Here is a 14,212-nt window from a genome sequence, read left to right on the forward strand (position 1 = left end):
GGAGGAGGAGAAGGAGGAAGAAGAGGAGGAGGAGGAGAAGGAGGAGGAGAAGGAGGAGGAGTGGGAGGAGGAGGAGGAAGAGGAGGAGGAGGAGGAGGAGAAGGAGGAAGAAGAGGAGGAGTGGGAGGAGGAGGAGGAGAAGGAGGAGGAGTGGGAGGAGGAGGAGGAAGAGGAGGAGGAGGAGGAGGAGAAGGAGGAAGAAGAGGAGGAGGAGGAGGAAGAGGAGGAGGAGGAGGAGGTGGAGGAGGAGGAAGAGGAGGAGGAGTGGGAGGAGGAGGAGGAAGAGGAGGAGGAGGAGGAGGAGAAGGAGGAAGAAGAGGAGGAGGAGGAGGAAGAGGAGGAGTGGCAGCAATCTTCCACTCAAGTTTATCAATTAACCCTAACCCTAAACTTAGTTCTAAATCATTTGAGAGTCTGACTCTTAGTCTCTCACCCAAACTAGAAAGCAGAGAAACGGATTGTATTGTTGTTGTTTATCTCCCACCTGGTCCTTATTCAGAGTTTCTAACTGAATTCTGACTTTTGATCAGATTTAGTGCTGAGTTCAGATAAAGTGATGATAGTGGGAGACTTTAACATTCATGTTGACGTGGACAACGACAGCCTCAGTTCTACTTTCAGATCATTATTAGATTCTATTGGCTTTTATAAGGATGTAAATAAACCCCGTCACCGTGGTAACCACACCCTCCATCTGGTTCTGTTGTATGGGATGGAAACTGAAAATGTAATAGTATTTCCTCCAAACCCTGTTTTGTCGGACCACTTCTTATTAACATCTGAAGTTACAATAATGGACTACACAGCATGTGGGAATAAATCCCACGACAGTAGATGTCTGTCAGATGATGTCGTGGCCAAGTTTAAGGAAGCAGTTACATGCTTTAAAATTCTCTTGATGACTTACAAAGCTCTACATGACCAGGCTCCATCATATCTTAGAGATCTTATAGAACCATATAATCCTAGCAGAGCACTTCTCTCTCAGTACGCTGGTCTACTTGTGGTTCCTGGAGTTTCCAGAAGTAGAATGGGAGGCGGAGCTTCAGTTTTCAGGCTCCTCCCCTGTGGAACCAGCTCCCAGTTTGTGTTGGAGGGGCAGAAACCCTCTCTAGCTTTAAGATTAGACTCAAAACGTTCCTTCTTGATAAAGCCTATAGTTAGGGCTGGCTCAGGTAGACCTGAACCAACCCTTAGTTATGCTGTTATAGGCCGAGGCTGCTGGAGGACCTCGTTACATGCTGAGCTTCTTTTCTTTCCTCCTACTCTTTAACTGACTCATACCTCACCATCTTCTTCTCTCCCATAGTTTCTTCTTATTATCTGTTGTCTCCATTCAGTTCCTTCACTCGTGTAGTTTCTGTTCTTTCTTTTCCAGATGTCCCGTCATGGAGCTGCATGTCTCTGCTCTGTGATTGTCGTCTCCAGCAACAGTTCTTCTCTTCTATCTCTATGCTGTCCTTTGTCATGATGATGATGATGATGATGATGATGGTGTTGATGGCTGTAATAGTAATGATTCAGGTTATCTATCAGCTGATCAATAAGTTTTAAGCTCCAGCTGTTTCAGATCAATGTTTATCTTCTGCTGTTCAATCTGATGAAATGAATCCGTCTGATACACGTGGAGTCATCGTCAGCAGGAGAGAGGAGGACAGAGCAGGAGAGAACAGGAGAGAACAGGAGAGAGCAGGAGAGAACAGGAGAGAACAGGAGAGAACAGGAGAGAACAGGAGAGAGCAGGAGAGAGCAGGAGAGAGGAGGAGAGAGCAGGAGAGAACAGGAGAGAACAGGAGAGAGCAGGAGAGAGCAGGAGAGAACAGGAGAGAGCAGGAGAGAGCAGGAGAGAACAGGAGAGAGCAGGAGAGAGCAGGAGAGAGCAGGAGAGAACAGGAGAGAGGAGGAGAGAGCAGGAGAGAACAGGAGAGAACAGGAGAGAGCAGGAGAGAGCAGGAGAGAGCAGGAGAGAGGAGGAGAGAGCAGGAGAGAACAGGAGAGAACAGGAGAGAGCTGCAGGAGAGAACAGGAGAGAGGAGGAGAGAACAGGAGAGAGCTGCAGGAGAGAACAGGAGAGAACAGGAGAGAGCAGGAGAGAACAGGAGAGAACAGGAGAGAGGAGGAGAGAGCAGGAGAGAACAGGAGAGAACAGGAGAGAGCAGGAGAGAGCAGGAGAGAACAGGAGAGAGCAGGAGAGAGCAGGAGAGAGCTGGAGAGAGCAGGAGAGAACAGGAGAGAGGAGGAGAGAGCAGGAGAGAACAGGAGAGAACAGGAGAGAACAGGAGAGAGGAGGAGAGAGCAGGAGAGAACAGGAGAGAACAGGAGAGAGCAGGAGAGAACAGGAGAGAGCAGGAGAGAGCAGGAGAGAACAGGAGAGAGGAGGAGAGAGCAGGAGAGAACAGGAGAGAACAGGAGAGAACAGGAGAGAGCAGGAGAGAACAGGAGAGAACAGGAGAGAGCAGGAGAGAGCAGGAGAGAGCAGGAGAGAGCTGGAGAGAGCAGGAGAGAACAGGAGAGAACAGGAGAGAGCAGGAGAGAACAGGAGAGAACAGGAGAGAGCAGGAGAGAGCAGGAGAGAACAGGAGAGAGCAGGAGAGAGCAGGAGAGAGCAGGAGAGAGCAGGAGAGAACAGGAGAGAGGAGGAGAGAGCAGGAGAGAACAGGAGAGAACAGGAGAGAGCTGCAGGAGAGAACAGGAGAGAACAGGAGAGAGGAGGAGAGAGCAGGAGAGAGCAGGAGAGAACAGGAGAGAGGAGGAGAGAGCAGGAGAGAACAGGAGAGAGGAGGAGAGAGCAGGAGAGAACAGGAGAGAGCAGGAGAGAGCTGGAGAGAGCAGGAGAGAGGAGGAGAGAGCAGGAGAGAACAGGAGAGAACAGGAGAGAGGAGGAGAGAGCAGGAGAGAACAGGAGAGAACAGGAGAGAGGAGGAGAGAGCAGGAGAGAACAGGAGAGAACAGGAGAGAGGAGGAGAGAGCAGGAGAGAACAGGAGAGAACAGGAGAGAGCAGGAGAGAGCAGGAGAGAACAGGAGAGAGCAGGAGAGAGCAGGAGAGAACAGGAGAGAGGAGGAGAGAGCAGGAGAGAACAGGAGAGAGCTGCAGGAGAGAACAGGAGAGAACAGGAGAGAGGAGGAGAGAGCAGGAGAGAGAAGGAGAGAACAGGAGAGAGCTGCAGGAGAGAACAGGAGAGAACAGGAGAGAGCAGGAGAGAACAGGAGAGAACAGGAGAGAGGAGGAGAGAGCAGGAGAGAACAGGAGAGAACAGGAGAGAGCAGGAGAGAGCAGGAGAGAACAGGAGAGAACAGGAGAGAGCAGGAGAGAGCAGGAGAGAACAGGAGAGAGCAGGAGAGAGCAGGAGAGAACAGGAGAGAACAGGAGAGAGCAGGAGAGAACAGGAGAGAGGAGGAGAGAGCAGGAGAGAACAGGAGAGAACAGGAGAGAGGAGGAGAGAGCAGGAGAGAACAGGAGAGAGCAGGAGAGAGCAGGAGAGAGCAGGAGAGAGCTGCAGGAGAGAGCAGGAGAGAGCAGGAGAGAGCAGGAGAGAACAGGAGAGAGCAGGAGAGAACAGGAGAGCTGCAGGAGAGAACAGGAGAGAGCAGGAGAGAACAGGAGAGAACAGGAGAGAGCTGCAGGAGAGAACAGGAGAGAACAGGAGAGAGCAGGAGAGAACAGGAGAGAGCTGCAGGAGAGAACAGGAGAGAACAGGAGAGAGGAGGCGAGAGGAGGACAGAGCAGGAGAGAGCTGCAGGAGAGAGCTGCAGGAGAGAGGAGGAGCCGGTTCATTTGAGAGATTTGTTTCAAACAGAACTACTTCTTGAATATTACACAGAACTATTGGACTCTGCTTCTGTTCTCAAAGACTTTAAGACATCACTGCGTTTCCTTTCAGAACCAGGACTTTTTCTTCCTCTCAGGTCAGACTGAACGCTGCAGTAACTCTCTGTCTCCTCCTGTGGTACTAAGTGGTATTACGAGCTGGAGCTAGCTGGTTAGCATGCTAAATAGATATCTTTATTGTTCATATTAAAACATCATTTCCTGTCTGATGTCCAGAAATCATTGAAACTCCAGAATGAACTGAATCGGTTCTGTTTGGTTCTGAGTCGTCTGTATTCTCAAAGTGTCCTGAAGTGGAACCACTTTTTGTTCCCTGCAGCAAGAACAGGTTCTGGTTCATGGTTCTGTGTCAGAGACAAAGCAGGAGGCCAGTAGGAGGCCAGCAGGAGGCGAGCAGGAGGCGAACAGGAGGCGGGCAGGAGGCGGGCAGGAGGCGAGCAGGAGGTGAACAGGAGGTGGGCAGGAGGCAGGCAATAGGCAGGCAGGAGGTCAGCAGGAGGTCAGCAGGAGGCCAGCAGGAGGTCAGCAGGAGGTCAGCAGGAGGCCGGAGAGGCTCCAGATCAGAAGTCCTGCTTCCTTTAGCTGCATTCCTCACATTCTTCAGACCACCTCACAACCCCCCTTCCCCCTCCTCCCGAACCCCCTGCTCTGGATCCCCTCCTCCGGACCCCCCTCCAACAGGACCTCCTCCTCCAAGGAACTACAAAATTTGTTTATATTATATATGAACTGAAATGTGTGTTCAGGATAATAAATTGCAGAAACACACCTGTCCTGGTGGTTTTACTTCCTGGTGGGCGGAGCTGTGATCAATCCTCATGTTTAACTTCCTGGTGGGCGGAGCTGTGATCAATCCTCATGTTTAACTTCCTGGTGGGCGGAGCTGTGATCAACCCTCATGTTTAACTTCCTGGTGGGCGGAGCTGTGATCAATCCTCATGTTTAACTTCCTGGTGGGCGGAGCTGTGATCAACCCTCATGTTTAACTTCCTGGTGGGCGGAGCTGTGATCAATTCTCATGTTTTACTTCCTGGTGGGCGGAGCTGTGATCAATCCTCATGTTTTACTTCCTGGTGGGCGGAGCTGTGATCAATTCTCATGTTTTACTTCCTGGTGGGCGGAGCTGTGATCAATCCTCATGTTTTGGAGGAAGTCCTGACCTTTCCTCTACCTCACAGCACCGGATGTATGTCAAAGTACTGAAACATCCAGAGGACGAGCCTGTCCTGCAGCAGGTGGACAGTCTTATAGGTGGACAGTCTCCCATGTGGACGGTCTCATCGGTGGACAGTCTCATAGGTGGACGGGCTCCCAGGTCGACAGTCTCCCATGTGGACGGTCTTATAGGTGGACGTTCTCATAGGTGGACAGTCTCCCAGGTGGACAGTCTCATAGGTCGACAGTCTCCCATGTGGACGGTCTTATAGGTGGACAGTCTCCCATGTGGACGTTCTCATAGGTGGACAGTCTCCCAGGTGGACAGTCTCATAGGTGGACGGTCTCCCAGGTGGACAGTCTTATAGGTGGACAGTCTCCCATGTGGACGGTCTCATAGGTGGACAGTCTCATAGGTGGACGGTCTCCCAGGTCGATAGTCTCCCATGTGGACGGTCTTATAGGTGGACAGTCTCCCATGTGGACGTTCTCATAGGTGGACGTTCTCATAGGTGGACAGTCTCCCAGGTGGACAGTCTCATAGGTGGACGGTCTCCCAGGTGGACAGTCTTATAGGTGGACAGTCTCCCATGTGGACGGTCTCATAGGTGGACAGTCTCATAGGTGGACGGTCTCCCAGGTCAACAGTCTCCCGTGTGGACGGTCTTATAGGTGGACAGTCTCCCATGTGGACGTTCTCATAGGTGGACAGTCTCATAGGTGGACAGCCTCATAGGTGGACAGTCTCATAGGTGGACAGTCTCCCAGGTGGACAGTCTCATAGGTGGACAGTCTCATAGGTGGACGGTCTCCCAGGTGGACAGTCTTATAGGTGGACCGTCTCCCAGGTCGACAGTCTCCCATGTGGACGGTCTTATAGGTGGACAGTCTCCCATGTGGACGTTCTCATAGGTGGACAGTCTCCCAGGTGGACAGTCTCATAGGTGGACGGTCTCCCAGGTGGACAGTCTCATAGGTACAGTCTCCCAGGTGGACAGTCTCATAGGTGGACGGTCTCCCAGGTGGACAGTCTTATAGGTGGACAGTCTTATAGGTGGACGGTCTCCCATGTGGACGGTCTCATAGGTGGACAGTCTCATAGGTGGACGGTCTCCCAGGTCGACAGTCTCCCATGTGGATGGTCTTATAGGTGGACAGTCTCCCATGTGGACGTTCTCATAGGTGGACGTTCTCATAGGTGGACAGTCTCCTAGGTGGACAGTCTCCTAGGTGGACAGTCTCCCAGGTGGACAGTCTCATAGGTGGACAGTCTCATAGGTGGACAGCCTCATAGGTGGACAGTCTCATAGGTGGACAGTCTCCCAGGTGGACAGTCTCCCAGGTGGACAGTCTCATAGGTGGACGGTCTCCCAGGTGGACAGTCTTATAGGTGGACAGTCTCCCATGTGGACGGTCTCATAGGTGGACGGTCTCCCAGGTCGACAGTCTCCCATGTGGACGGTCTCATAGGTGGACAGTCTCCCAGGTGGACGGTCTCATAGGTCCACCTTTCTCCGGCAGTGTCCACCTGTCCACCTGTCTCTGGCGGTGTCCACCTGTCTCTGGCGGTGTTCTGAGTGCAGTGGAGACCTGGACTCATGGACATGATGTCGGTCGGGTTTCCCTCCCAGCAGGATCTGATGGTGTATTAGTGAAACAGATGATGGTTCTGGTTCTGGTCCAACGGTCCTGAACAGAGGAACATCTGTAAGAACACTGCAGCTCTGTGGATCCTTCTGATGGTCCAACACACCTCCATCCAGGAGCTACAACAAAGGGAGATAAAGCAGAAGGATACTCGTATGTATGGTCTGACAACACAGCACCTGTGGTGGTCACCGTCTGCAGACGTGCTCAGAGACTTTCTGTCTCCTGGTCACCGTCTGCAGACGTGCTCAGAGACTTTCTGTCTCCTGGTCACCGTCTGCAGACGTGCTCAGAGACTTTCTGTCTCCTGGTCACCGTCTGCAGAGCTGCACTCTCAGGATGTTCAGTTTCACCAACAATCACAGGTCACGTTTCCTCCCTCTGATGAGTGTTAACTGAAGATCCTGAGCTGCTTGAATAAACAGGTGTTCCTAATAATTGTAAATAAATTGTAGGTATCATCATCACAGAAACACTTCCTGGAATAGAACCAGAGACCTTCCTGTGAAATCTGAGGCACAAAACCAAAACTTCATTTTCCTGCTGCTGTTACTAAAAGTTCATGAACTAACCTGACGGTTTTAAATATTTAACCTATTTTATGGTGTCGAGGTCTTTGAGGATCAACTGTGTTTCAATCCAGGACGTGAGTCAGTGGAACTGAGTGGACTTGATGACTTATGAATGTTTTTTTCTCTCAGATTGCTCAGAAATATGACCAACAAAAAGAGGAGGAGCTTCGCTTCTGGATCGAGGAAGTAACAGGAATGCCTATCGGAGGAACCTTCCAGAAAGGCTTGAAGGATGGAGTCATCCTCTGCGAGTAAGTCTTCTGTGTGTGTGTGTGTGTGTGTGTGTGTGTGTGTGTGTGTGTGTGTGTGTGTGTGTGTGTGTGTGTGTGTGTGTGTGTGTGTGTGTGTGTGTGTGTGTGTGCGTGCGTGCGTGCGTGCGCGCGCTTTGATGTTGTGGGGAACACATGCCAATAATGTAAATCATTAAATATGAGGTTACGGTTGGTTAGTTTTAAGGTTAAGCTTTGGTTTATGTTAGGTTTAGGTTAAGGTTAGGTTTATGGTTGGGTTCAAGTTATGGTTAGATTTCAGTTAAAGTTAGGTTTGTGGTTAGATTTACGGTAACATTAGGGTTTAAGTTAGGTTTTGGTTTAAGTGAAGGTTTGGTTTAAATTAAGATTAGGTTTACAGTTAAGTCTAGGTTTACGTTATGGTTAGTTTTACGGTTAAATTCAAGTTAAGGTTAGGTTTAAATTAAGGTTAGGCTTAAATTTAAGTTAGGTTAATGGTCAAGTTTAAATTAAGGATAGGTTGAATTTATGTTTATGTATACGGTTAAATTTAAATTAAGGTTGTTAATATTAGGTTTATGGTGAAGTTAAGGTTAGGTTTAAGATTAGGTTTCAGTTAAGGTTAGGTTTAAGTTAAGGTTAAATTTAGTTAAGGTTAGGTTTAAATTAAGGTTAAATTTAGTTAAGGTTAGGTTTAAATTATGGTTAGGTTTAAATTGAAGTTTAAATTAAGATTAGGTTTATGGTTAAATTTAAGATTCGGTTTAAATTAAGGTTACATTTAGTTAAGGTGAGGTTGAAGTTAAGATTAGGTTTAAATTAATGTTAGGTTTAAATTTAGGTTTAAATTAGTGAAGGTGAGGTTGAAGTTAAGATTAGGTTTAAATTCTGATACATGTGTTTTCCTTTTCCTCTTAGGCTGATTAATAAACTGCACCCTGGTTCAGTAAAGAAAATCAACCTGTCACAGCTGAACTGGCACAAGGTAAGAGCTGAAAGTCTGAATCACAGAGGACATTCAGACGTCCGTCCCGCTCTGACGACTCTCATCACATCTTCTCTGTTGCAGCTGGAAAACCTGGGAAACTTCATCAAAGCCATCCTGAACTACGGCCTGAAGCCCAACGACATCTTCGAGGCAAACGACCTGTTTGAGAACGGGAACATGACACAAGTCCAGACCACACTGCTCGCCCTGGCTAGCATGGTGAGGGACGCAGAGAGGGACATGTCCTCTGACCAACATGTCCTCTGACCAACATGTCCTCTGACCAACATGTCCTCTTCATATCTCAGGCAAAGACCAAAGGAATGGACACAAAGATCGACATCGGTGTGAAATACGCAGACAAACAGGCTCGACATTTTGACGATGAGAAGATCAAGGCGGGGCAGTGTGTCATCGGACTGCAGGTAACAGGACGTGAGGCTGCTGCTGAGAACTCATGTTATGTTTGTAACTTTGAATAAATCCTGCTGGTGCGCCAACACCCAGTCTGTCTCGAGAAAAAGAAACGGTGCACTCAGAAGTTCATCCTCCCTTTGAATGAGGAAGCAGGTGGACTGCTGGATGTTGGAGATGTTGGATTGACTGACAGCCTGCCGCTGGTCTTCTGTTCACAGATGGGAACCAACAAGTGTGCGAGTCAGGCTGGGATGACTGCGTACGGAACCAGGAGACATCTGTACGACCCAAAGACTCAGACGGACAAACCCTACGACCAGACCACCATCAGTCTGCAGATGGGAACCAACAAAGGAGCCAGCCAGGTGAGCTCCTCTCCAACAATTAATCTGCTGCTCATCTCAAACTAATGCTCAAAGATACCAAAACAGAGCACACACAGGGGCCATGTTTTTTCACTGCTGGTCACACATCCTGGTCCTCATGTCTCCAGTCCAGTTCATGGACCACATCCAGGACCCTGAAAGCCTCTCAGACCCAAACACTGCCCACTCTCACACAGGACCAAAAACTGTTACCACGGCATCAGTTATTCTAGGTTCTGTCACGGAAACTGTGACAAATATTGAGTTTAGTTACAGTTCATGCTGTCTTACCTGCATGTGATTGGTCACGTTGAGCTTCACAGAGCAGCTGGTCTGTTATGGAACACAGTGGAAGGTAGAAACACTGCAATTAAACCTGAACTGGTTTTATGTAGTACAACCCTGTTTTTAAAGAAGCTGGGACAGTAACCAACCACAGAAACATCAGATTTAGGTTAAAGGTTCGAGGGCGAGAAACTGTGAGCGGCGTGTTGTCATGTTGGAGAAACCTGTTGCCATGGCGACACAGTTCAGGTGGTTTGTGTTCTCTGGGTTTCAAAAGATTCAGCAACAGACAGGAAACTGAAACAAAGTGACAAAGAGGGAAGAAGAAGAGCTCACAGACTGAATACAGCAGGGAGGGAAGGACAACGAGGGACAGGTGGAACTAATCAGGGGGCGGGGCCAACAATCATAGAAAGGACAGGAAGTGAAACAAGACAGACAAAAGACAGGGTGGAGGTGGACACACGTGTTCGCTCTTTCATCACCACACATGTTCACTCCTTCATCACCATCACATGTTCACTCCTTCATCACCATCACATGTTCACTCCTTCATCACCACACATGTTCACTCTTTCATCACATCACACGTTCACTCATTCGTCACCATCACGTGTTCACTCATTCGTCACCATCACGTGTTCACTCATTCGTCACCATCACATGTTCACTCATTCGTCACCATCACGTGTTCACTTCTTCGTCACCATCACGTGTTCTCTTCTTCGTCACCATCACGTGTTCACTCCTTTGTCACTATCACGTGTTCACTCCTTCGTCACCATCACGTGTTCACTTCTTCGTCACCATCACGTGTTCTCTTCTTCGTCACCATCACGTGTTCACTCCTTCGTCACCATCACGTGTTCACTTCTTCGTCACCATCACGTGTTCTCTTCTTCGTCACCATCACGTGTTCACTCCTTCGTCACTATCACGTGTTCACTCCTTCGTCACCATCACGTGTTCACTCCTTCGTCACTATCACGTGTTCACTCCTTCATCACCATCACATTCACTTCTTCGTCACCATCACGTGTTCACTCCTTCGTCACCATCACGTGTTCACTTCTTCGTCACCATCACGTGTTCTCTTCTTCGTCACCATCACGTGTTCACTCCTTCGTCACTATCACGTGTTCACTCCTTCGTCACCATCACGTGTTCACTCCTTCGTCACTATCACGTGTTCACTCCTTCATCACCATCACATTCACTCCTTCATCACCATCACATTCACTCCTTCGTCACTATCACACGTGTTCACTCCTTCATCACCATCACATGTTCACTTCTTCGTCACCATCACGTTCTCTTCTTCGTCACCATCACATGTTCACTCCTTCGTCGCCATCACGTGTTCACTTCTTTGTCACCATCACGTGTTCACTTCTTTGTCACCATCACGTGTTCACTTCTTCTTCACCATCAGGTGTTCACTCCTTTGTCACCATCACGTGTTCACTTCATCACCATCACATGTTGACTCCTTCGTCACCATCACATGTTCACTCCTTCGTCGCCATCACGTGTTCACTTCTTTGTCACCATCACGTGTTCACTTCTTTGTCACCATCACGTGTTCACTTCTTCTTCACCATCAGGTGTTCACTCCTTTGTCACCATCACGTGTTCACTTCATCACCATCACATGTTCACTCCTTCATCACCATCACATGTTCACTTCTTCGTCACCATCACGTTCTCTTCTTCGTCACCATCACATGTTCACTCCTTCGTCGCCATCACGTGTTCACTTCTTTGTCACCATCACGTGTTCACTTCTTTGTCACCATCACGTGTTCACTTCTTCTTCACCATCAGGTGTTCACTCCTTTGTCACCATCACGTGTTCACTTCGTCACCATCACATGTTCACTCCTTTGTCACCATCACGTGTTCACTTCGTCACCATCACATGTTGACTCCTTCGTCACCATCACATGTTCACTCCTTTGTCACCATCACATGTTCACTTCGTCACCATCACATGTTCACTCCTTTGTCACCATCACGTGTTCACTTCGTCACCATCACATGTTGACTCCTTCGTCACCATCACATGTTCACTCCTTCGTCACCATCACATGTTCACTCCTTCGTCACCATCACATGTTCACTCCTTTGTCACCATCACGTGTTCACTTCTTCGTCACCATCACATGTTCACTCCTTCGTCACCATCACATGTTCACTCCTTTGTCACCATCATGTGTTCACTTTGTCACCATCACATGTTGACTCCTTCGTCACCATCACGTGTTCACTTCGTCACCATCACATGTTGACTCCTTCGTCACCATCACATGTTCACTCCTTCGTCACCATCACATGTTGACTCCTTCGTCACCATCACATGTTCACTCCTTCGTCACCATCACGTGTTCACTCCTTCGTCACCATCACACATGTTCACTCCTTCGTCACCATCACGTGTTCACTTCGTCACCATCACATGTTCACTCCTTCGTCACCATCACATGTTCACTCCTTCGTCACCATCACGTGTTCACTTCGTCACCATCACATGTTCACTCCTTCGTCACCATCACATGTTGACTCCTTCGTCACCATCACGTTCACTCCTTCGTCACCATCACGTGTTCACTCCTTCGTCACCATCACACATGTTCACTCCTTCGTCACCATCACGTGTTCACTTCGTCACCATCACATGTTCACTCCTTCGTCACCATCACATGTTGACTCCTTCGTCACCATCACATGTTCACTCCTTCGTCACCATCACGTGTTCACTCCTTCGTCACCATCACACATGTTCACTCCTTCGTCACCATCACGTGTTCACTTTGTCACCATCACATGTTCACTCCTTCGTCACCATCACATGTTCACTCCTTCGTCACCATCACGTGTTCACTTCTTCATCACCATCACATGTTCACTCCTTCGTCACCATCACACGTGTTCACTCCTTCGCCACCATCACATGTTCATATGTTCATCATGTGTTTCCCTGCAGGCGGGCATGTCTGCCCCCGGAACCCGCAGAGACATTTTTGACCAGAAGGTGGCGCTGCAGCCGCTGGATAACTCCACCATCTCCCTCCAGATGGGCACCAACAAGGTGGCCTCCCAGCGAGGCATGAGTGTGTACGGTCTGGGCCGACAGGTGTACGACCCCAAGTACTGCGCCCCCCCCACGGAGCCGGTGGTCCATGCCAACGGCAGCCAGAGCACCGGCACCAACGGGTCTGAGATCAGCGACAGTGACTATCAGGCGGAGTTCCAGGAGGACGAGTACCACGGAACTTACCATGACGACTACAGCTCCCGTTACAACGACCAGAGCATTGACTATTAGTTCCCCCCCCCCTCCCACTCACCTCAGAGCAGTATTAACCAGTGTATCCTATCAGCTGCACAACAGAGCAAGTCTTTTGCTGTCCTCACTAGTTTTTATGGTCTGAAGCAGGACATTGGGTCTTTCATCTTCTTCTCTCTGTGACGGAGCAGCAGCTCTCACAGCTTCTAGTTTAGAGCTACTGAGATCTACTTCCATGTTTTTAAGTGTAAAGTCAGATTTTTTTTATCAGCTTCTTTCTAAAGATGTCTTAAAGATGGAGCCCAGAAGTGGAGGTAAGAGATGAGCTGCAGCAGTGTTTGACTGACAGCTCCCTGGTCTGTGGGAGGAGCTTCCACCTGCTGTCTCACAGCCGCAGGTCAGGACGAGGCTGTTAGATCTCCTCTCAGAGCAGACCACCACTTCCTGGTGCATCACATGACCTGTTTCCACTCTTTACCTCTGTATTTCTGAGCTGTATTTATTGCAGTGACTCTCATTGTAAACAGTCCACTGTATTACGCTCCATAAAGAAAGTGGTATGTCATAAATAAAGTCTTAAATCCTGAGAGTCTGTGTGCACATGTTCTGCTCACACATCCCAGAAGGTCACGTTACACATCAATGAACACATCACATGCTGATGATCTGGAGTTTCTACATACAGAGTGACATCAGCCGTCAACGTATTGCTGACGAGCAGCATGACAGCAGGAGACATGTTCACTGTAACATGCTCACATTTACAGAAAAGTAGAGGAGGACAAGGGGGAGAAGGAGAGGAGGATGAGAAGGAGGAGGAGGAGGAGAGGAGGAGGATGAGAGGAGGATGAGAAGGACGAGGGGCGGGGCAGTGTGAGTGAATCTAGGAGGTTAAAGTGGAGCTGCTGCATTCTGGATGAGCTGCAGAGGTCAGATGGTACTAACAGGTAGACCTGCCAGGAGGGAGTTACAGTAGTCTAGATGTGAGATGACCAGAACCTGGACCAGAACCTGGATCAGAACCTGGACCAGATCCTGGATCAGAACCTAGAAAAGAACCTGGACCAGAGCCTGCACCTCCTTCTGAGTGAGAAGAGGACGTATTCTCCTGATGTTGGTCAGCATGTATCTACAGGAACGTGATGTTGGCAGTAAGAGAGAGTTGACTGTGGAGTGTCTCCGAGGTTCTTATCAGTCAGGGTCGGGGATAACAGAGTTGTTGAAGGTAGTAGTCAGGTCGAGGGTGGGAGAGTCTTTCTCTGGAAGGAAGAGCAGTTCAGTCTTGTGGAGGTTGATTTCCAGGTGGTGTGAGGACATCCACTGAGAGATGTCAGTCAGACAGACAGAGATTCATGCTGCTACCTGTTACAGATCTGAACCTGAAGAAGCTGTCTGTCTGTCTCTGTGTCTGTCTCTCTGTCTATCCGTCTGTCTCTG

At 49.1% G+C, this 14,212-nt stretch overlaps 1 protein-coding gene across 1 annotated transcript in view; it reads left to right on the forward strand.

Annotated features, from left to right (window-relative positions):
* cnn3a (calponin 3, acidic a) overlaps positions 1-13,362 on the forward strand; it is a 19,051-nt gene extending 5,689 nt beyond the window's left edge. Inside the window, exons 2-7 of the mRNA XM_069151203.1 lie at positions 7,334-7,455; positions 8,353-8,419; positions 8,504-8,641; positions 8,731-8,847; positions 9,058-9,204; positions 12,473-13,362. Coding sequence (XP_069007304.1) covers positions 7,334-7,455; positions 8,353-8,419; positions 8,504-8,641; positions 8,731-8,847; positions 9,058-9,204; positions 12,473-12,814 — 933 coding nt within the window. The 3' untranslated portion in view covers positions 12,815-13,362. The remainder of the gene's footprint in view (positions 1-7,333; positions 7,456-8,352; positions 8,420-8,503; positions 8,642-8,730; positions 8,848-9,057; positions 9,205-12,472) is intronic.
* Positions 13,363-14,212: the final 850 nt, after the last annotated feature.

Source organism: Embiotoca jacksoni, unplaced genomic scaffold, assembly GCF_022577435.1.
Source record: "Embiotoca jacksoni isolate LCO1_2020_lvr unplaced genomic scaffold, fEmbJac1.0.p SCAF_17, whole genome shotgun sequence".
NCBI classification, from domain to species: domain Eukaryota; kingdom Metazoa; phylum Chordata; class Actinopteri; family Embiotocidae; genus Embiotoca; species Embiotoca jacksoni.